Here is a 23,943-nt window from a genome sequence, read left to right on the forward strand (position 1 = left end):
TAACTTGCGGAATACCACTCCGTCGATGAGCGTCAAGTCGGTGGCGTAGGATGTTTCTAAAAGGTGCCCGTTCTGGAGTTCATCTATAAAGAAACCAAAAAGTAAGAGTTCATATATATACATATTACAATTTTCGTTACTTCCCGTAACATATGCCCGGCTAAGCTCTCGAGGCAGGAGACGTTGTCAGGGTGTGGGTGTTCCCCGCGTTGGGACTGGAACCTACATTGTCCCGCTCGAATATCGCAGATGATGGAGGGTAGAAACGTCAAAACTCTTGATGACCGCACCTGAAAAAGAGGAAGCTGTATACATTGGTCTGTTGAAACCAAAGTAAAGGCAAAATAAATCTGAGTAAAGAGCAGGCACAACAAATCGAAGAAACTGATATATCCCAGAGCAAATATTCCGGAACACTTTTTTTTTTTTTTTGAAACAATAGAATACGGTCTAATATCAGCGTGAGATTGGGCGTATCCAACAACTTAACCACTTCAAGATTTCTACGAATAAAACGTTCGCGCGGATGCTTTGCGTGAAGGTGTCTTTATTAGGTAGATAAATTGATATTTCAAAAAGATAAATCACAAATTCCATTGGTAGAACTCACACTTTTACGTTTGTGTATCACAGTGTTGGCGCAGGAAGATGAATGCTGCTATTGGCTTGTTGTACAGGTCCACAGAAACGAGAACCGTAAAACTACCGGGATAAAGAGGGATCTGTCAGCAAGCATAACTGGAAGAAATATGTCCACCAGATCAAATTTAATTGTATTATTTTTGTCGGCACGCACAAATAAAAAACTTGTAAAATTGTAAACAAATACGAGAAATGTCAATTGCTAGGAAACGTCCGGAAAGTCACCAACGAAAACTCCGAAAAGCTCTGCTTAAAGGTTTCCAGATGGTAGGTAAGGGTGCAATGAGAATAAGGAAAGGGAGAGATATAGGCTGTGATGGTGGCATTGAATACATGTATAAGAAAGAATGATAATAGGAAAACGGCAAAGGAAAACGGTATCGGTGATCCATTCTGCCGATATAAAAAGGGGTAACTGTAGGGCAAGAAGATTAAATATATTGAAATAGACAACTAAGTTGGCAGTGCGCGGGTGATTTAAATTTTAAAATAAAAAGATTTTTTTCCTGGTGATATTCGTGGCAATAAGTTTCCCTGTACGCGTGGTCCAAAACGGACTAAAAAGTAGTGCGCATTTGAAATTGAAAAAATAAAAAGTTTTGTGCGGCCGAACTGCTGGTTAGTTTGTGGTAATAATGGTATTGAAGGCGAAAGGAGGTAACCATAATAGAGAATAGAGTTTGGCGGAGTCAAGAAGCGGAGGCATCCAGCTACCCCGGCACTGTGGGCTTTCCTGTCAATGCAGATGTCATGCTGGAGTTTTGAGCGCTTGGCATTTTTTTTTAGATCGGAGCGAGTTTAAACGGGTAAGTGCTAAGTGAACAAAATTCTTTTTTGTTTTAATCTCTGAAATTCTTCCGCGCCAATTCGGGGTTCACATTCGGCGATTACAGCCACCAATTCTGGAACAATGTTGACCCAACATAATGCGTATGTGGGTACAGTTTAATTAGAGGAAATTCCAGTAATTTTCTTCCGAAATTTTCCATTTCTCTAAAAGAAATTTTTTTTTGTAAATTTATTTTTTTTTGGGATTAATTCGTGAGTGTTTCACAACCACCCTAATACCGGCGCGCCCAGTCAAATGGCCTCATGATCAGGAACGCCCAATTGGCGTGGAAGCCTTCAATAGCTTCAACGTGCGCCCAAATGGTGAATGTAACTTTTGTTCCTACAGGGAACATACCATTTCCAAACAAACAAAAGCTTCGTCAGCGCCAGGGAGACTATTTTTTTTTACAACACCACCAATTTCATCACCAAAGTGGACTTCAGCAGCAGAGACTGCGACCGTGGTATAAATTTTATTGCAGAGCATCCGAAACATGCAAACCGGAAGGGCATGAACCAAAAGCCGTCCAGTAGGCGATCATGTTTTTATTAAACAATTTTTTTTAATTAAGGTTGCGTAACCATATCCACGATTTGTTTATTAGGCAATTATATTTTAATAAATACTTGTTAAAATTAGACTTAGAAAAGTATCGAATTGTGTAAACGGTCGTCTGAAGGTCGGACATAAGGAAAAATACACCAAACGGGTAAATTCATGCAAAAGAAGTTTTTTTTTTACTGCGCGGAGGCAGATACAGACATTTCGCTTCCAACAAATCCCCTTAGCCGTATTAAAAGAGCTCTTTTAGGTAGGCATTAGGGTGTTTTAGGTAGCTGAAAAATTTTACTCAAGTTTAGTGTGAAGTGGTTTGGTTTACTTTTTGCGACTGATAGGCCCGTAAGAAGTATAAAATTTATTTAATACATTGATGCATGCGTTTTTGATTTATAAAAAAAAAATGTTTCCGTATATAAATATGTATCCAATTCATATGTTTACATAATTGCGTAAATTATCATACCCTGTGAAATTTTCATCCAGACCCAAAGCTTAAGAACAAGAATTTACTTTTTTTAACGGTGCATTCATTTTGCGATCCGACATTTTGTCAAAATTTCCGTAAATAGTTTTTGTTTGTATATACTTTTTTTTAGCTTTGTTGTATGTAATCGAATGCAAACATTTTTGGTACAGTGTCGCAAAACGAACTTTTTCTGAAAATACATACCTATGTGTCGTTTTAAGTTTTGGAAGTACTTATGTTAATCTATATATATATATATATGCGTACATACATATACCGTTCGGCAATCTATTTTTTTTTTTTTTTGAAAACGGTTTAAATTTTTATTCCGTGCGTTTTTTCTTTTTGTGGTTTTTGTTGAACCTGTGAATAGTTTTATGTGGCACATGTGGATATTCACATATATATACATATATTGATCCTAGCATGATACAAGTTTTTTTTTGTCCTGATCTAAATCATTATTTTTCATGAGCAGTGGTATTTGGCTCAATAGCCATAAAATAGGTTTTTTTTTTATCTATTTCTTTGTATAGAATTAAGATATTTCAAATAAATAATATGTTAGAGTGAAATTGGAAAAGAAATTGAAATGGTCGGCTAAAATCAATCGGTAGGGGTGGGGCAGGATGACGCAATGGTAAGTGAATAGGGTCATGTGGAGCAGAGGAAAAGGGGACCGGCTGAAACCGAAATACTCGAGCGGTCCAAGGTAGGGTGGGCTTTCTGCGAGGGGTATGCACGGAAGTCAAATGACGATGATTGTGACATCCGCCCCGCATCAAGGTGGACAAGGGTTAAGGGCCCCGACCTCTCGCCCTGAGCTAGCTGGGGGGACATTCCACCTTGATTGCGCAAAGGGCGGAATCACCTCTAAAAGGTGTACGTTACAACTGAGCCCCCACTTTTGAAAAATTTATCAGACGCAGAAATTCATGGCATTGTAGAATCTGGTGATGAGAACAAACCATTATTTTTAAAGCTTCCTTGTCATGCTCAAGCTGTTGAGAGAGCTGTGAAGATAACGACCGAATCTGCCGTTTGGAATCGCCAAATTGGAATCGCGGATATTGATGCCTAAGTTCGAAACAAAAAAGGATTTTCAAGCCAAATAGTTTATGTAATTTTTAAAATCTTTTTAAAACTTCAATATCCATTCTCAGAAAAATACCTTAATAAATAAACAAATTAAATATTACATATATGAATAACTGGATGTGATATTCGGAATCAGGAGACGATTTTACATTATGAAAATGTACTTCCATTCTTGGAAGATTTTTTTTGTCGAGTAGTGTTATATCTTGTTTGAATATTTCACCATATACATTTTAGCGTTCTTATAAATTTTGAAAGCACTGCGGAGGCAGAAGACATTGACCGATTTCAATAAAAAAAGAGGGTACTTTTTTGTTATTATAAGGCACCTCTTAGAACTCTGAAACTTGAAAACAAATTTTTTCCATATGTTGACGCTCCAGCCTACTGTTCAGCCGCTGTTCGATTACCAAAACTATTTGTTCAGTAGTGTTTTTCAGACATTTTTGTAAACGACTGGGACATTGCAATATTTACATATTTCAAAATGCTTGATTAACTGGCTGCTAACATTTAATTTATTAACTAGATTTAAGAAATTAATATTAATATGTAGTCTGATTTTCTGTATAGACATTTAAAAGAAAATCAGATTTGAAACACAAATTGGCAATTCATGGCACCTCGAATTAATAATCGTGAGCAAAAAAACATACCTTTCTTCCATTCTTTAAAGCCAAATTAAACTTCCTTAACCCTAACGCAATAGTCGTAACCATACCCATATCCATAACCATCTCAATGTGATCGACTAATGGTGCCTTAACCTAAAAATCGTGAAAAATTCATAAAAATGCAGAAAACGCAAAAAATTACAAACATATTCCACAAAAAATAAATCTCTTAGTCATATGGTATCCAAAAAAATGAAGAAAATCTACAAAAGTTATTAAATTCACCAACTCATATATTTTTAGGTTATGGATATGGCGAGGATCCAAAAACCAATTGATTGGCTATGGCGTTCGCGTTATGGTATGGCACAATAAATCGATTACATTCCTTTCCATAAGGTAGGTTCGATCAGCTGATTTATTTGGTTATGGCTTTATGGTTATAAGTCACCATTAATTCCCCTTTAGCCATTCGCGACACCCGTTCTTCCTGTCAGCTATTATTTGACAGGCTATCTCGATATTCGGATTCATAACTGGAAAAACGTAAAGGAAAACTCCGGATATTCGTATGTCCGGATACTGGAATATAAAAGTTGAATATCTGCATATCAGAATTGAACGAAGCAAACATCGAAAAATTATTCACAAAATATGTTTGTAGATTATTAAAATAACATCAAAATTAAAAAACATACAATTTTACAAACAATTGAAAATAAGAACAGTGCCATTTGTTTATTTTGTGAAAAAACGCTGTTAATTGATTTAAATGCCCCACGAATTTATTGTTATTAATGTTAAATAAACATATATGGTACATCAATTTGTTGCTTTCACTGGATATCCAAAAGTACGGCTATTAACCGGATCTTCACAAATCCGGATAGTTTCACAACCGAATATTAACCGGATATCCATGCCGTCCAGATTTTATCCGTGTCAACGGATATCCGTATGGATATCCGGATATTCGAATATGCGGATAGTCCCATCCCTACTTGTATGAATTCACAATGTATGACACTCATGCTGTCAGTTAAATGAAGCGAATGTTTATGGGTATAACAACAACAAAAATTAAACAAATAATCAAGTGGCGCATATACTACCTACCTACCTTAATAAATTCTTTATACTGAGTAAATAGTTTGGTATTTGTTTACAAACACATACAACCAAACTATGTACATAAGTATGTACTCATATCTTTTAAGTTAAATAAGAATAGAGATTTATTGTTGCCCAAACCAAGATAACATTAGATTCTTTTTTGCTGTGGTCGTTAACTTTTTGTAAATTAGAAATTCCAATAGTTCTTATTAGGGGATGAAAGTTGCTAGCGTGATAACTGGTATTTAACCAAAATGATAACAGAATAAACAAGTAAGGAAGGCTAAGTTCGGGTGTAACCGAACATTGCATACTCAGCTGAGAGTTTTGGAGACAAAATAAGGGAAAATCACCATTTAGCAAAATGAACCTAGAGTAACCCTGGAATGTGTTTTTATGACATGTGTATCAAATGAAAGGTGCTAATGATTATTTAAAACGTAGTGGGCTTTAGTCCTATAGGTGGACGCCTTTTCGAGATATCGCAATAAGGGTGGACCAGGGGAGACTCTATAACGTGTTTGTACGATATGGGTATCAAATTAAAAATACTAATGAGGGTTTTAAAAGGAAGTAACCCTTAGTTTTATATGTGAAGGCGTTTTCGAGATATCGACCAAAATGTGGACCAGGGTGACCCAAAACATCTTCTGTCGGGTACCGCTAATTTATTTATATATGTCATACCACGAACAGTATTCCTGCCAAGATTCCAAGGGCTTTTGATTTCGCCCTGCAGAACTTTTTCATTTTCTTCTATTTAATATGGTATGTGTCACACCCATTTTGCAAAGGGCGGAATTACGCCCATTTTGAAATTTTCTTTTATCTTTGTATCTTACTGGAGTCGAATGTTGACATAATTTACTTTTATACTGTAAAGATATTAAATTTTTTGTTAAAATTTGACTTAAAAAAAAAATTTCACGAAAAAATATGACGAAGATTTCGCTAACTTTAAAAAAAAATTCTTTTATTACCACACATATAGTGATAGGACTAACGTGCTTACCAAATTTCATCTTGATATCTTCAACGACTGCCAAATTACAGCTTGCAAAACTTTTAAATTACCTTCTTTTAAAAGTGGGCGGTGCCACGCCCATTTTCCAAAATTTTTCTAATTTTCTATTTTGCGTCATAAGGTCAATTCACCTACCAAGTTTCATCGCTTTATCCGTCTTTGGTAATGAATTATCGCACTTTTTCGGTTTTTCGAAATTTTCGATATCGAAAAAGTGGGCGTGATTGTAGTCCGATTTCGTTCATTTTAAATAGCGATCTGAGATGAGCGGCCAGGAACCTACGTACCAAATTTCATCAAGATACCTCAAAATTTACTCAAGTTATCGTGTTTACAGACGGACGGACGGACGGACATAGCTAAATGAATTTCTGTTTCCCAGATCATTTTGATATATAGAAGTCTATATCTATCTCGATTAGTTTATGCCGTTACGGATTACCGTTATGCGAACAAAGTTAATATACTCTGTGAGCTCTGCTCAGCTGAGTATAAAAATAACCAAAGCCAAGCTTCTCTTCCGAATTGCGTCCTGTTCCTTTTACAAATTGGCGTGACGGGACCTGCATGTTTTATGCCTACTCCGGACTAGAAGTTTACGGCGGTCACTTTAAAAACAACTTGAAGTTTTTGGTAAAAAACAAATTTGTTGGTCTCTCTAATTGATTTTTCTGCTAAAAGACCTGATTTAATTGCTCATTTCAACAGGGAGCAACTGCTAAAATTATGCAAAAATGCATGATCAAATTAAGAGAAAAACAAATCCTACGCTCACTATTTTGTTCTTATGACTATCTTGCACAGAAATATCTGTTATAGCAACAGTCACTGTTATTCTAATGTTGACGGAAATCTATTATTTTAACAGTTTTCATTGGTATTTTTATGATGAGATTAATGGCCCCTATTATGAGCATCTTTCAATCTTCGATCTTCGTTGGCTATCGAAAATCGAATTAGAAGTTGGTATTATGACACCTCATCTCTGTCGAAATTTTCGTTGTGTACCGAATTTTGTAGCGAATAGAAATTTGTTGTCGACGCTGTATCGAATAGAAAAAGAATTGTTTAAAATGTAAGTTTTTTGTATTTATGTTCTAATTTTTTACTACCTAGTAGTAATTTTAAACTATTTGAATTAATTTTATATAGGTCCAAGGTCGTGAGTACAAAACAACAGCTTGAAAGACTGGTTTCAATTATGGAAAAAAATTCCCATATAGCAAAATTAACTTGCACAAAGGTTCAGGTGACAAAAAAGTGGGATGATATAACAGTGGAGCTGAACTGTCTAGGACCACCAGTAAGAACGACGAAAAAGTGGATTAAGGTGAACTAAAGAACCACAGAAATCAATTCTGTATAATACAACTTTATTTTTGTCGTCTCAGGTGTGGGCTGAAATGAAGTCAAAAACAAAAACAAAAATGTCGGAGAACATAGTGGAATACCGTGCAACTGGTGGTGGACCAAACAGGTTAAATATCTTTAGGCATTCAGAAGAGTCTATAATGGGTTTGTTAAGTCTTCAGACCAGTGTAAATCCACCTGGACAAGAGCATGGCCTTAGTACTAATGCGAATGAAGAATGTGAAGATATGATTGTGGAGCGATTATATAGTGATAACTTGGAATCGGATGAGAATTTGGAAGTAAGTGGACAAAGTGGTGCACCTGATGAGGAGAGGCCACGAAAAGCAAATCAAAAAAGTGCAGCGAAAACGATAGGCTCAAACTATTGCAAGAGCAGACAGCAAATCAAAAAAATGTTTAAGAAGAGATGCTGAAAACATTGGAAGAGATCAAAAAAATTGCTCTTGAGACAGAAAAGTATGCGAAGAGAACGTATAGCTTGGAGTACTATTATAAACGTGATTTTTTGAAATTGAAACAGGAAAAGCTGGAGTTGTATAAAAGCCAAATGAAAAAATAAGGCCATCACAAATGTATGCTTTAAGTGCTGAACAATACCTGATTTTTTTTTTAAACATACATATGAAACTGAAGTGATATTTTTTATAACAAATTTATAATAAAATTTAAGACTGTATTATGAAAATTGAAAATCTTTAGCTTCTAAGAACCATAATGAATTTACCAAATATTTTTTTATATATATACATGTATATGAATTTTTTATTTCAATAAAATGAAGTATCTACAAAACTCGCAATATTTAGTTTCTGATTTCTTCTGCTTCCGAGTTGGTTGTGGATTCAATTTCGGCGAATGGGATATCATGTTCGTCATCTTCATTAGATAACTCTTCTACAGAAATTTATATTGTGCAAAGCCGCACACACGTTTATAATTTGTATTGCTTTTTCTGGTGTGTAGTGAAGGGCTCTTGCCTGTTCCAAATGTGATTTCAAGGCCGACATATTGAACACACAAGAATAATGTGTTGCTCCCGGATATTTTGCATTTATGTATCGTATAGTCATAGAATGGTCACAAACCTAAAAAATATTTGTATAAAGATGTAAACTTATGTATTTACAACCTGAAACTAATATCAAAATGGTATACTTACAATCATAGCATTAATGCTGTAGAATCCTTTTCTGTTGTAATATAAATTCTGTAATTCTTTTTTGGGAGCAACAATTTTAATGTCTGTGCCATCAACACAGCCAATAATCCCTGGAATTCCGCTAACATTATAGAAATGCAACTTTGATTGATGTAGCTCAGCCTCCTCATAATTGAATTTTATCCATCTTTCACAAATAAAATTTTCCAAGACATTCAACACCTCTGTTAGAACCACAGACACATTCGGCTGGGCAAGTACGAATGCATTTTCGTTTCCAATGCTCAGTTGGTAGGATCCCCGAGCACAAAATCGGAGAACTGTTGCCTATTTTAGAATATTAGGAATATGCTTGGCACTTGTGCATTGCTGAAGCAGTTCATCTGTACTGGACAACAATTCCATGAACGCTTCTTTGGGCAGTCTGAAGTTTTGAATAAATCTATAAACAAAACTTATAATTTCAACAACTTAACAACTTATTTAGAAAGCTACACTTACGTGGTGGAATTCATTTACAAAGTATTTGAAGCATCCCTCACGCGTCTTCTACTTCTGGCTAGCTCCAGTAAGCTTTTCTCTTCATCTGACGAATCATCAAACCACAATTCCGTCGTAGTCATACTTATATTTTCAATATTTGCATTTAATAACTAGTTCTGCTTTTGTCTATTTATTTTATTTTATTTGACAGCTGAAGGAAATGTGCTATTGTGAACTTTTGAATTTATCGAAATTCACAATAATGCTTGCCTTCATCGAAAGTGCGTCATAATACCGAATGAAAATTCGTTCGATCAGCTCTTTCGACCACAGTCGAAGATCGAAAGATGCTCATAATAGGGGCCAATATTTTTTAGTGAAAAAAGCAGAGCTAGGCTGCCACCGTGGTGTGATAGTAGCATCATGTCACGCCTACCACACCGGGTTCAAGGCTTGGAAAAACCAACATCTAAATCTTTTGAAGACAGTATTTTCAACTAGAAAAAGGATATTGTACTTTTGTATTTTTAATAGGGCTGTGCTTACAAAAAGTTTTGTAAGCAATTAAATAAGGACATAAAACTGCAACGCGATACTTATTTCCAAAATAAGTTAATAAATTGTCGCGGAAACTGCAAAAGAGAATGGGAAGTTGTTAATAGCATTATAAACAGGAATAGTAAAGATGGTAAGCGGAATATTTCTTTAAGTGAATGTGTTAATGTTATTGACAACGCCTCTGCTGTTTCTCGTACATTTAACGATTTCTTCGTATCCGTTGGTCAATCTAATGCTTCTTCATACGAATGCGTCTAGTCTGGTGGCGGCACAATTAGCTCGAGCAAACCTTTTTTTTTTAACTTTTGCCAGGCTCTGAGATCCTGATTATAATAAAAAACCTAAACAACTCCGGTTCTTGTGGTCACGACGGTATTTCTAACAAGTTCCTTAAAAATATAGCCCTTGATCTATTGGTCATTTTGAAGCATCATATTGCTAGCGTTTATTCAGGAACTTTCCCCGAAGATTTGAAATGTGCAATTATTATTCCTTTGTTTGTCAAAAATAACTACAGGCCAATTTCTTTACTTCCTTCTATTTATATGGTTTTTGAGAGGGCTGTTAAAAGCCGTATTTTGCTATTTTTGGAAAGAATATCCTTTTTTAGTCCTGCCCAGTTTGGGTTTAGAACTGGCCGCTCAACCGAGGATGCTTTATTAGAATACTGTTCCTTCATCTATCGGGAACTGGACAAGAAAAGAACTGCGCGAGTCTATTTGTGGACATCACCAAAGCATTTGACACAGTGGATCACTCCATTCCACTTAATAAATTATATTATGCCGAGTTTCGAGGATTTATACATAAGTAGTTTGTATCTTATTTTACTGGTAGGAAACAACGCGTAAGAATCAGCGGTGTTCTAAGCAATTCTAGTCCAATAAAAATTGGCGTTCCACAGGGTTCTGTGCTTGATCCAATTTTATTTCTAATATATGTTAATTCAAATTTCGATATGCCTTTCTTGCGAAAGGTCACTGCATTTGCAGATGATATTGCTATAGCCTATGGCTTCGCGAATACTTTTGATCTGGTAGCCAACGTAAACCACGATGTACATCTTTTAAGATCCTGGTTTGCCAAACACAAACTCGTGGTCACCAATAAAACCAAGCTTGTGTTTTTTAGTTTGAATGCAAGAAAATCTCCAGATGTAAGTATTAAGGGCTAATTAAACTTCCTTAACCCTAACGCCATAGTCGTAACCATGCCCATATCCATAACCATCTCCAATGTGATCGATTAATGGTGCCTTAACCTAAAAATCGTGAAAATTTCATAAAAATGAAGAAAAAGCAAAAAATTACAAACATATTCCACAAAAAATAAGTCTGTTAGTCATAACGTATCCAAAACAATGAATAAAATCTACAAAAAGTTATTAAATTCACCAACTCAAATATTTTTAGGTTATGGATTAGGTTATGGCGGGAAACCAAAAACCAATTGGTTGGCTATGGTATGGTTATGGCGTTAGCGTTATGATATGACACCATTAATCGATTACATTGGTAGGTTCGATCAGCTGTTTTATCTGGTTATGACTACCCTACAAGACGGAGGTAACTACCCAGCAAAAAAAGAAGTAAACCAAGGAGTAATTGAGGAGCAATATTTTGAATAACAGGATTACTCCATATTGCTCCGATGCTCATCAAAATTTTACTCCATTTTAACATTGCATGTCATTGGAGAGGAGCACTCCTTAAAATTGTTAATAGAGTACTCCATGGAGAACTGAAGACAGCACTCCTCGGAGCAATGAATGAAGTACTCCATGGAGCATTGTGGGGAGCGCTCCTCGGAGTGTCGAACGGAGTACTCCTTGGAGCATTGAAGGGAACACTCCTTGGATTATTGAATGAAATACTCCCTGGAGCATTGTGGAGAGCGCTCCTCGGAATATTGAACGGAGTACTCCTCGGATTATTGAATGAATTACTCCATGGAGTATTGGAAACAGAGTATACTTAATAAAGAATCCTACGTATTTTTTAGAGATAAGTCCAAAAATGGTTTTTTAATTTATTTTATTATTAAAAAAATATAAATTTTCATAAGATTACATATTCACGAAAAAGTATAAAACAATGGGGCGTTCCATGGCTGGAAGGACTTTTGAATCTCAGATTTTGTTTATACAAGTACATGTAATAAGATTAATAATTTCTTTGACCAAGTCTAATATTAACAAATAACAGTAAAAAAAAGTAATTTCATTATTTTAAGAGATACATTGTTTAAGAGATTAAACTTTCAATTGTATTTTGTACGGTATGAGGCTGCCTTTGTTTTATGGAAGGCTTTTTTAATTTTTTTTCTCGAATTTGGGATATGACGCATGGTTCTCCTTCAGAGCTTCTGTAAAAAAAAGATTTGAAAACAATTTTTTTAAACTGCCAAAAGAATAAAAATTACGTACGTATATGAATACAAAAAGTATTTTGAATCTTATTTGTAAAAAGTTAAATTCTAATTCCTAAAGAATTTAAATCACATACCCTAAATAAAATAGTTGAATAGCTTAAAGTTTTGTATTGCTTCCTTCCCTTTTTTCCATTCCAATTAATTTTAGTTAGGAGTGTATCTGCAAAAATTTCCTGCAACGTTTTGTATAACTCGATTCCTCCAATTTTTTTTTTAATGTAAGATACATAAACAAATAAATAGGTTATTAAAATTTTATCCATTTCTGTTACCACCAGGGGTGAGATACTTACTATTTCCACATGAGTGTAATTTTCACAGTTTTCTTCGACCTCCTGCAGCTGCGACAAGGAATTTATAGGGAAAAGTTTTAGGTCTCTTGGCTTCGCATTCATAGTTTTTAAAACTGAATCTAATGCTACAGTATGTTGGCAAGCAATTTCTTTAAGTTTTTTGACATCAGCCGAGATTGAGTAAATTTTGTCCTCCATTCTTTTTAAAATTATAGTTACATCACTTTGAGCTGAAAATTTAAAAGGAGTTAGTTAATTACAGAAATGTATGATATACGAGCTATTTCACAATTTGCATCTACAGCGAAGGCAGAATTTGCAAATGGCGGCTCCTCAAGCGGTTCACTCGTCAAAGTGTCACCTTCATTATGCCTATTAATTTCTTTCTTTACAAGGCGCTTAAAATGACGCTTTGAAGATAAACTATACATTATTTAACTTACCTTTTTTAATTTTCGTTAATTGAGCTAGTTAGTTTCTTTTGAGTTTTAATACTTTTTAGAGTTTTCTTTGTTTTAAGACAATAATACGTAAGCGTACGCTGTTACTTCACCAAAAACCGAACACATAATGACACCACGAGCGCAATCAGCAGTTTGGCGGCACAACGGAATGACACGAAAAGTATCGAACGGTAACGATCATACAAACATTTTTTCTTGCTCCTAATGGAGCAACAAATGAGTGCTCCTTTTTACAATTACTCCAAGCATTTTTGCTGGGTAGTTCACCCACGCATTCAAAGCTTTTTTCGCTCTCCACTAACCCTTCGACGTTTCTTGCTGTCATCGAAATGACAGCGTCATCTTCATAGATGAATGGATTTGCAACTCTTTGTTTCGAGAGAGCGCTGTCAAAATGCACATTTTTTATAACATTTATCAATGATGCCACTCCAAACAAAAATGAATAGATCTGAAAATGGGGATTTTTGACATAAATTTCGGCGATTATACTTTCAATCATCTAATAAAATGATAGTTGTAAAATATTTATTTCTTTAAACTTATTTTAAAATAATACGACTAGTTAGAGTTAAATATAAACAAATCTAAGTAAAATTTACATTTCAATTAAATTACTTAGTCAAATATTGTAACTCATTTAACTCGCAGTGAAAACCATATATTCTTTCGAAATTTCAGTAAATCGGACCTATGATATAACAGTTAACAATATTTGATGGATAGGGCTTATCCTACATGTCTGGCGTCCCAGGTTCTGTGATCAAAATGGACTGGTTGCATCGGGAGTTCATATTTACAAAACCTGTTTTTAGTGATAACTTTTGAATGGGAAATAATATTTACCCTCCGCCTTCGAACTAATAATATATAGACTAAAATTAGTATTTTTATCCTTTTTCCCATAATTTTTGAACGCTATTCTACAGTTGTAGGTCAAACTAAAGTGTACCGAAATTTTTGGCCCGTTTTTCGTTTTGACTGGCACATTTTTTGTTCTGGCACCCGCTTCAGCTGGCGCGAGGGATTTATCTGTGATTGTTGCCAGCAACAACTAGAAGATAAATCCCTCGTGAGAGCGAAAATATGAGAGCGTAACCAAAAGATTCGTATCAATCTAATCTATGGTCATCTTAATACGACAATTTATTAATTATTCCGGGAAACATTTTAAAACGATGAAAAACTGTAATTGTGGTAATTAAACTAAAAAACTAAAAAAGTGCTTGTGCTACGGGCTTTTAGGTGTGACGTGTTAGCTGTTTAGGCACTTCTAAATTAACTAGAGGCAGCCAAGTCCTCTGCCACCAATTGGAATTGGAAGATTCGATTTCCAAAACTAAAAAAGGTAACGTTTTCAAGACAGTGCACAACCTAAACAAAGTTGGTATCAAAAGACGCGTGTCGAGATCCGTTTTTAGAATCTGAAAGTTGTAAAGAATGGACGGGATGGCCTAGAAGGTTTCAGGTGGTCATACTAAATTGCTCCCGGGGAGTGTCCTTATCGCTACAACAAAAGCAACATTATTTACTCTCTGCTTTTCATTCATACGTATGTGTATTTTTAAATAATAAAAAAAATGTTATATTATTCTAATATATATCATCTCTGCCGGGGTGCGATTCAGCTCAGGATATGCCAAAACAACAAGAAACCTACAATTAAATGCAGATTCACCTGTCATTTGCCAAGGATTTACCGGTAAACAAGGTACTTTCCACAACCAACATGCTTTGGAATACGGTACAAAATTGGTTGGATGTATTTTCCCAAAAAAGGGTGGAACTACGCATCTTGGTTTGCCAGTATTTGCTTCGGTAATTTATATTGATTTGTATTGATTAAAAATTGCAATAGTAGATAATGTAATGTGAATTAAAATTGAATAGGTAGCCGAAGCAAAAAATGCAACTGATCCGCATGCAACTGTTGTTTATGTGCCGCCACCGGGAGCTGCTTCTGCTATCATAGCAGTATTACAAGCACGACATTTCTTTCATTGGTTGCATAATCGAAATTGTGCCCTAATAAGATATGGTTCGCGTTAAGCACGCTATGTTAAAGCAAAATAAATCTCGTCTAGTCAGGCCCGATTGTCCAGGATCATCGCACCAGAAAGGGTAAGTAAATTGCCTACCATATTAAATATATAAACAACATATATGAATTTGTTAGTGATAATTTGTCATGCTTTTGTTGATAATCAACTGAAGAAGGCAAATACCAAAGAGTTCGAAGTTCATGTAAATACCAATTGATTTCTTTAAATAGCGTTTGGAGAACCAAACCCATATGTATGTATGCATACAACTGCATAGAAAGGGAGGGATTAATTAATTATGATCAGTAGATTTATAGGATTTTTATTATTTTCCCTGCGTCGCCGTTGCCATTACATTGCGTTAAGAGAGGACATCAACACCTTCCCACAACCAGTTAAAATTTTAGTAAATTTTGCTCTTTTCATTACTGATTCAAAACGTGGGAAGTTATATATGTAGCATTCCATGGAGAATGGTAAATTTTAGCAGACTTTCGCATTGCGGTCATTATTAATATTCAATCCCTAGAAGGTTCAATGTAGTCATCAATAGGTCCGGAGATGGTCGGGTTAGTACCTCAATGGTGCTTGTTACCGGAACGTAGATAGATAATTTATTGAGAATTGCACAGTGACTTGCAGATCTCCTTCACAGCACCTCATCGTAGCCGACTTCTTTGATGAACCCTAGCAGTGTTCTTGGCTTGAGGGATTAAATGTGGAAATGCACTGGCCATGGTGAGCCCATAAATTTAGCCCTACGTTTTGAGATTGCTTCGTATTCTTGGAGGATATGGTTCGCCGTCTGCTGATCGATCACAAAATCGGCATGTGTTATTCGATAGTATGCCCACTTTCTGCATACGGCTGCTCAGTCTATAATGCCCTGTAAGAAAGCTCTTGGGATTCTTCGGTTATCTTTCGATAGGTCTATTATTGCCCTGTAGCGACTTGTGCTATAACTTCCTAACAGTAACTTAGATTGTCTCAAACCTGGCGTATTGCTCCAGTGTTCTTCTCTCTTCCTCCCCCCCCCCCCCCCCCCCCCCCCTTCTCCTAATAAATGCCCCTGTGAGCCAACTGACAGGAACGGATCGGGATCGATGGGTCATGCAGTTCCTGCCTCTCTTTCCGGGTTGTCCGCCTGCTCTTGTTGTAGCAGTGCTTCGCCCCATCCAATAGGTGCGACAGATCACAAATTGTCATCAATGTCCTCTAACGGGAGTCCAAGGAAACAGAAAGTTTCAACAGGGGTGGACCATAATGAGAGGAGTGTTAGAGGCGTTGATTCCACAATACAGCTAAAGAGATGGTTGGTGTCATGTGGGGCACATTATAAGCAGGACATATGTTTTGTATCTCGGGGTTGATTCTGGATAGGTAAGAGTTTAACCTGTTACAGTATCCAGATCGAAGGGGGCCAGAGTGACTCCCGTTTCCTTAGGGAGAGTGCGTTCCTACTCTGCTAGTTTTTTTCTTTGAGTACAGGATTCACCGGGCAATTCCTGGCATAGAGGTCCGACGCCTGTTTGTGGAGTCAGGTAAAGTGCAAAAGGTACGTAAACCAATACAAAAGTTGGGGGAAAATTGTATACATATTTTGAAAATAGACGGCATTTAGCAATTCCAATGGTGACAGACCTTTATCAAAATTTGCTTCGTAAATGTGTTTCAAGTGAACTATTTCACATTCTAAGCTTTGAGAAATATCCGACGATCACCAAGAATGTATTGTTTTTGAAATCAGACTCTGAATCATCCGTAATCATCTCATTTAAATTATCTTCAGAACACCTTTTGGGTTTTCTCTTTCGAATGTCCGGAAACTTTGGCGAGATGTTCAATTGAATAGCAACTGTTTCGCATTCGTTTAAAATTGTTTCCCATTGGTTCCTGATCAACTTCAAATCAGCTAATAAGGCATCTAGATGTCGGACCTCAACATCTGTGGTGGCGTCTCTCGCTTGGAGGAGAACGCTTCTTTCATTAATGGTAGGGTTTTGAACCAAATTGAGGACAGCAAGATACATTCGAACTTGTTGATGTACTTGAGGATGCCGGTAACATCTCCGTATGCTTACGCAGTCAAATTTGGCTTTTGGCTGCAAGACTATGAAGAGAGCTAGGTACATTTTTTTTTGAGGATGTCACATCGTTGTGGAGTGCTGCCGAAGAAAATAATTGCAGCCGTACAACATTCTGCAGCATCAACACCACATAAATTGATAGCGGTTTCTTTTCTGAAATAAATTGTTGCCTAAGTAAATAGCAATACTCTACCCCATCGGGTTAGGGGGTCAGAATATACCCGCGGTAGGTATGCCTGTCGTATGCGTAAGAGGGGACTAAAATATCAGATTCCAGGGGCTGTGTAGCGCAACCTTGCAGGATGCCAGCGCATTATATAGCTTCCCCAAACCTAATTGTCAACCTCACCTATCCGCGGCGAATCCTGTTCCCCAAAAAACAGACGAGGCTCTGGCGACCCCAAGCTCCTCATGGAACTTGGGATGGGGTGGGAGGGGATGGCCTGAAGGTTTAATGTGGTCACATAAATCGTTCCCGAGATGGTCGGGCTAGCACCTTAATGGTGCTGTGGTACCGGAGCGTACTGGATCTGTATCCGGCAAAGGACCATCACATCGATAATACTCCTCAAAGCCTTCGGGGAGCAACCTTATCGCTACAACAACAACAATAGAGTTACTCCTACCACAGAAAATGGTCAACATTTATAGTGCATACAAAGAACATTTCAACTCACCAAATTCACTCATATTAACAGAGTATATGTGGAACTTAAGAGCCAATTGAGAGTTTCACAAAGTTGCACTGCCACACCGCCATTTTATACAGGGTAAAAGTGCAACGCTTTTGCGTTGCGAGTAGGCAAGGCGTTGCCTGTTTTTTAGAATAGAACAGCAACGCTTGCGTAACACTTTATGCAGAAAAGAAAACGCAATCATAGCTGCAGGTTACACAAGGCGAGTAATCAGCATTCGAGTTTTTGTCGAGAATGTGACGTTGTGGTCTGTTGTAAGCTCCTTTCATATTGGCGCCGTTATCGTACCCTTGTGCACGACAATCTTCAATCATGTATGGCAAATTAGATCAGCGATTTTCTGAGCAGTTTTTTGGTTACAATTCACGAAAGCCAAAATCTGTTCTGGAATTGTAAATTTGTTGCTTTCGAATTGAAATGGAGTGAGCGCAAAATGAACGTAGTCAACGTGACTAGCATCAAGCATAGGATCAACGATAAAAGCAAAATACTTAGCTTTCTTGCCTTGATCTAATATAGTTTCCCTCACGTGCTTTGCACAAATTTCTATAAACTCGTTCTGAATGTCTGGGGAAAGATAGTGAACTTGTAAACGTTTGTGCTGCTATTGTAAAATCCTAACTTTCTCCAAATGATCTCTAAGTATCGGATCATAATGGCTTATGAGATCTTAGATGCCCAAAAAATGTCCATCCTTTCGCTTTTTGAAAAAAAAAAAAAATAGTGTCCAAAATTCTATATAAAATTTCTTTCCACTTTTGAGTTTCAGTGATTAGCTGCTCATTGATAAGTGTATCAATTGTAGCCTCCTTTCGAATTAGGTTTTGTAAAGATCGCCATTGAATATAACATTTAATGTGATCTTCAGTATTTTCGTGTGATAGCAGTTTAGCGTATAGCTTCTTCCATACCTGGAATTTCGAATATTCGCCAGGACACCAAATTTTAGGTCGATTTAAAGTATTGATGCTTAACAGACGACATGGTAGTCAATAAAAAGCATTGCTACTGGCACTCCACACCAACCAGTGACGCTCCACTTTCTCTCCATTTGGCAAGATTCTGTTTAACAACGAGGAAGGAAATGCATCGTCATGACAATCACGTGGAAAAATAACAGGGCACTTTTGATGACCTCGACAAATTATTTCGTTGTCTTCTTCAGATCGCAAAAATTCATTATTCACGGTACCGATATTGAAGTCGTTTAAATAATCTAGACTTTGATACAGAGTTGGTGGTATTGTTGGAAGGCTTTTTGAAGATGAACCTTCATCAGTGTTACCACGAAAACTTTACGATTTCGGATTCATGTAAACATATATTTTTGTTTGATGTTTTTATTGTCTCCTCACTGTTCGAGGGACCAGGTAAAAAATCATTATCAATATTCGTTGCTTTTCAAATTCGGCTTAAAATTTCCACATGGAACAACTAAAGACTATCCTGAATTAAAAAAAATGTCTTAGTACCTCTAAATCGCGGGCCCCCCGAGAAATACCGGGCCCCCTGAGAAATATCGTGCCCTGCGCTTGCCAGGCTAAGGCTCCAGCTATTAGGAGTGATAAAGGTGTCAGATCTAGAAGCAGCAAGTGGCTTAAGTCCTAGGAAGCTTCTAGTATTTGTCAAGAGGACGGAGTTTTTTTATAACATAGGTCCTGGTTCTTGATAGGGTTTTCAGCTTGGTCGTTAAAACAAACTTCTGGTAACACTACGGACTCATTCAGTCTATGTGAGATCCTCATGAACCGGCCACTTCAACCTAACCTATATTTTGTGTTTTGGTTTTTACTTTAGAATCTACCGGTTAAGTAAGCGATGTCAGCTAACTAAGCGCCTTCAAATGTAGATCCATAAGGAACATGAGGTCGCCAGAGCCTCGGCTGTTAAAGAAACAGGATTCGCCACGGGTAGGTGACGTTGACAATTGGGTTGGAGAGGCTATATATTGCGCTACAAAACCCCTTGAATCAATTTGGTATTTTAGTCGCCTCTTACGACAGGCATAGCTACCACGGGTATACTCTAAGCCCACTAATCCGCTGGAGCCATGAGAAGCGTGAGTGCACTTTGGGTGTCGCAAGGCAAGTTCCGTCATGCCTGGTGTTGTTGGGTGAGCGGCCAGGCAAGGCAGCAGGGTACACATGCATCATTCAGGAGGATACCCTCGCTGAGCCCAGAAAATCTGGGAAAATTAGATGTACTGCTCAGATCCAGCAAACGAGTATGTTCTTTACTGGCATATGATAAACTTGCAGACAACCAAACGTTTACTTTCCTGTCCAAAAGGGAATTGGTGCTCAGCACTGCTGCTAAAGAAGAATAGACGTAGTCATATCAATTCGTTCCCGGGTTACTCGGGGAAAGCAATTTTAGCAGTACTTTGCCCGTTTCAATTTGCACATCCATTCAAAGAACTTCGCATATTGGATTAAACAGTCGTCTGCATTTATTCGTTTATGTTTTTGTAGCACGCCTAATTTACTATCTATTACCCCAACATCTATCAATTATCCCTTGTTATAATCTTCGGGTACCCCCGCTACCGGAAGATGCCTTGGCATGGTGGAGGTTCACTTGAATTTACTTTACAGGTCCTGATTCTGGTTATCTGAAATCCCCTTGAGTATCTTGTATTTATTAAGCACTTCCGGTTATATTAAAAACTTATTATCTATCCTTACTGATATTCGTTTCTTTTTCCTTCTAGGTAATTCGATTTGAAGATATGGGCATAGCAATATTCCAGCTGTGGCTGTAAGAAGAACGTACATTTGCTCAAACTACAAGGAAACTGCGACAACTGTCCCTCGGCCTTTTTAGTATCACATATAAGGCCCTACCACGCATATTATGGGAAATGGTCAAGTTCAAAGGCTCAACATCACCTGCAAATCGACTTTGATAGCACGAAATGGGGCTGCATATATTCCGGTATTATATCTACAACACTCATATCTATGCAAACTGATACTAACAACACCACCCGCGCAGGAAAAATTGAGCACCATCAGTGTGAGCTTCGAAACTCAAAATGGTTTCAGAAAGGGCACGACTACGAATGAGTTTATGTCTTTAGATACGTAGTTTGTACATATAAATATGCACATATGTAAGGTTTACTAGAAAGTTAAGGAAATTATTTGTAAAAATCATTGTATACATAATTTATTCATAATTAAATATTATTTAAACAAAAGGGACGCGTTTCATTCATATAAAAAGCGAATTGACAGAAGGTAACCGGTACGGGTAACCAATATCCCGTGTTATTGTTGTTGCATATGTTTTGGTTAGCGATAACGAAAACATACCTAATGAAGTAACTTAGAAATGTAAATAACATCGAGCGAGAAGGAATGTCGAAAACACAATAGGTAAGAGCGAGAAAGCGAGTCACACGTACACTATTTTGGGAGAGCGCATGCGTTACCTTTTTCACGACAGCAATGTAAAAGTCATTAACGGCCCGATTCTTAGCGTCACCGGTAAAATGGTACCCAGAACATTATATAACCGAAAATCGTTACCAGTTGTTTTATTCGCGATTCTGGCCAAAGTGGTAACGCTGTCATCACCGAAAAACTCACCAGTGTCTGTGGTGAAATTTAAAAGTTGGTTTTCTTCGCTTTACCCATGGCGGAACGATACAAGGTGGCAGCTGAATATAAACTTTTTTTATTTAATTTGATACATCAACTTCCGGCGCAGTACGATTTTGACATTTGTTCATCGAATTTACAAAAAAAAAAAAATGGAATTTTTATTTATGTTTGTAGGTATGTCACCATGCTGCCACAGTGTATGGTTCCGCCATGGCTTTACCGAAAATGTGTCACTCGTAGATACGATGTTAACGAATAAACGGGACGATGTGTATATACATATGTACATACATGCATACGTTTTTACATAGCTATATTGTAATATATACTGTGAAAGTACATGGAAACAAATATTTATAGCAAGAGGCAACACTTTTTTACTATTATGTTTACTTATTTGCGCTCACAATTCTTTATTTTTCAGTATTGCCTTTTTCTAAACAACAGCTTTTTTGTGGTTACATCGATGTTACCACCTATTTTAGTGGGTAAACAATTATCCGGCTACTTTCGTGGGCAGAATACCAAAAGGGTACAAAAGCTACCACATGAAGAAAGTTGACGTGGTGAAGAAAGTTGTTACAACATTAGAATCAGGCTGTAAGACGATAATTGGTGACCAGGTTATTGGTAACGATTAAGTAGTCGATTAGGCAACGGGTACCTGTCTTGTAGGGTATATTGTTATAAGTCACCATGAATTGGCCCTTTAGCCATCATCCCGTCGCAAAGATCCTGAGTCAGATAAATAATTTTGCATGTAAATGCAACAGCAATGATTTGGGCCATATAAATCCAGATAGAAATCTGGTTCAATTTGTGGGCCATATAATTTGTTAGTTTCTAAAGGCCTCCTGCGATTTACAACGAGATTGACTGAATTTTGTGTGTGTTAGTGCAGTCGGGTGGCTTCGTGACACACGTATTTGTTGTCGGCTACACTTTTTTTTTGATTTTTTCATTTGGCGCTTGCTTATTTGATAGTCGCGGGGTGTGATTGACAAAACAGCAGTGTTGTATTTAGTTTGTGTCGACATTCAAAATGAACAGCAATTCATATTAAAATTTATTGAAAATTATCAATGTTTACCAGCTTTATGAAATGTAAAGCTTTTATTATTATTTAATAAAATTTTTTTATTATTTAATATAAATGCTGTAAAAAAACCATCATCCGATGACGACATATTCACGTCAGAACGCTACGGTTTCTCAATGCAAATATTGATTGATGGCTTTTTATTTGATAGTCGCGGGGCAAGCGTCAAATACCCTACACGCACACATACAAAAAAATTTAGTCAATCTCGTTGTAAATCGCAGGAGGCCTTTATCTTTAGCTTGGCAATGCTGCCTTTAATAAACCTACTTTCAAAAATAGATGGCACTGCTTGGTTTCATGCGTGACGAAGACGGAGGATACGCTGCGCCTTCTGTAGAGTCAGAAACCGAATTTTCCGACACACGACACACTACATCTACAGATAACTTAAAAATAATTGCAATTTTTACAAATATATACTTTTGTTACGATGTAAGCTTAATTTACATTTTGTATGAAATCGATTTGAAGAATTGCATAGGATCTTACTTGGTTGCATGAATTTTGGTCAAGCAGCCGGTCTCTGTATCTTAAGTTTACCTTTTAAGCTCGAAAATGTTTATCACTTCTTAAATTAATCGTTTATAAATATATATGTATAGCTTTTGTTTATATACGAAAGTACCCCGTTATCCATCTTTATAAATAACCGGATGAGTGCAAGTCTGTAAGATTTATAGGATCTTCATATCTTTTAAGTACAATTTTCTAGTCGCACAGCTCAGAAGCTTAAAACGTTGAAAAAACTGGCAGCATGATGGCATGCATTTATTATAATTGTTTAATTTAACGTGAAAACATGATTATTTACTTAAGTAAATTATTATTTAATTTTGTTTGTTTTAATATGTATATGTGCATATAACAATATTAAAATATAAAGATTTTTTTGCTTACTTGTTTTTTTTTATTCCATCTTAATTCTTGCTTTCACAAATTTTTTGATTGCTTTGTCTCAGATTTTGTGTGCTTCTTTTGTCTAACTGAAATAATAGGCACGAAATACTTTATTTTATTACTGTAAAATTTATTAATGGAATTTGTATGAATTTAAGCAACGATTTTTTGATTTCGTCTTGTCTATGGTGCAAATCTGACTGTTCTTGATGTTGCCTGCCTCATTGGCTTTTGTATTTTTTGTCTGGTGAAAAATCGATAGGTAAATAGTTGCACGACTTGTTGGCCAACTCAGAGCGTAATATCGGTAAAATAATTGTGGCGGTAGCAGCAACTTGTTCTCTGATGTAAATGTAGCTTGAATGACGTTTTGGCTCTTTCTTTTCGAGTTTTTTTGTGGTTAA

The 23,943-nt window shown here is 36.6% G+C and overlaps 2 protein-coding genes and 2 long non-coding RNA genes across 4 annotated transcripts in view; 3 read left to right on the top strand and 1 right to left on the bottom strand.

The window, feature by feature from the left end:
• Window positions 1-23,723, bottom strand: part of LOC137237219 (2,3-bisphosphoglycerate-dependent phosphoglycerate mutase) — a 109,518-nt gene extending 85,795 nt beyond the window's left edge. Inside the window, exon 1 of the mRNA XM_067760616.1 lies at window positions 23,540-23,723. The gene's annotated coding sequence lies outside the window, so the exon portion shown is untranslated. The remainder of the gene's footprint in view (window positions 1-23,539) is intronic.
• On the top strand, window positions 549-4,725 carry LOC137237222 (uncharacterized). The gene is made up of 3 exons (XR_010948870.1): window positions 549-1,448; window positions 4,517-4,612; window positions 4,682-4,725. It is a non-coding gene; the product is annotated as an uncharacterized lncRNA (long non-coding RNA).
• Window positions 7,040-8,310, top strand: LOC137242514 (uncharacterized). The gene is made up of 2 exons (XM_067769796.1): window positions 7,040-7,680; window positions 7,742-8,310. Exons 1-2 carry the CDS (start codon window positions 7,552-7,554, stop codon window positions 8,135-8,137), a joined length of 525 nt encoding a protein of 174 aa, XP_067625897.1. The 5' UTR covers window positions 7,040-7,551; the 3' UTR covers window positions 8,138-8,310.
• Window positions 12,284-20,870, top strand: LOC137237221 (uncharacterized). Its single transcript, XR_010948868.1, has 4 exons — window positions 12,284-14,663; window positions 14,740-14,929; window positions 15,002-15,232; window positions 20,646-20,870. It is a non-coding gene; the product is annotated as an uncharacterized lncRNA (long non-coding RNA).
• Window positions 23,724-23,943: the final 220 nt, after the last annotated feature.

Source organism: Eurosta solidaginis, chromosome 1, assembly GCF_040869045.1.
Source record: "Eurosta solidaginis isolate ZX-2024a chromosome 1, ASM4086904v1, whole genome shotgun sequence".
In the NCBI taxonomy this organism is placed as follows: Eukaryota; Metazoa; Arthropoda; class Insecta; order Diptera; family Tephritidae; genus Eurosta; species Eurosta solidaginis.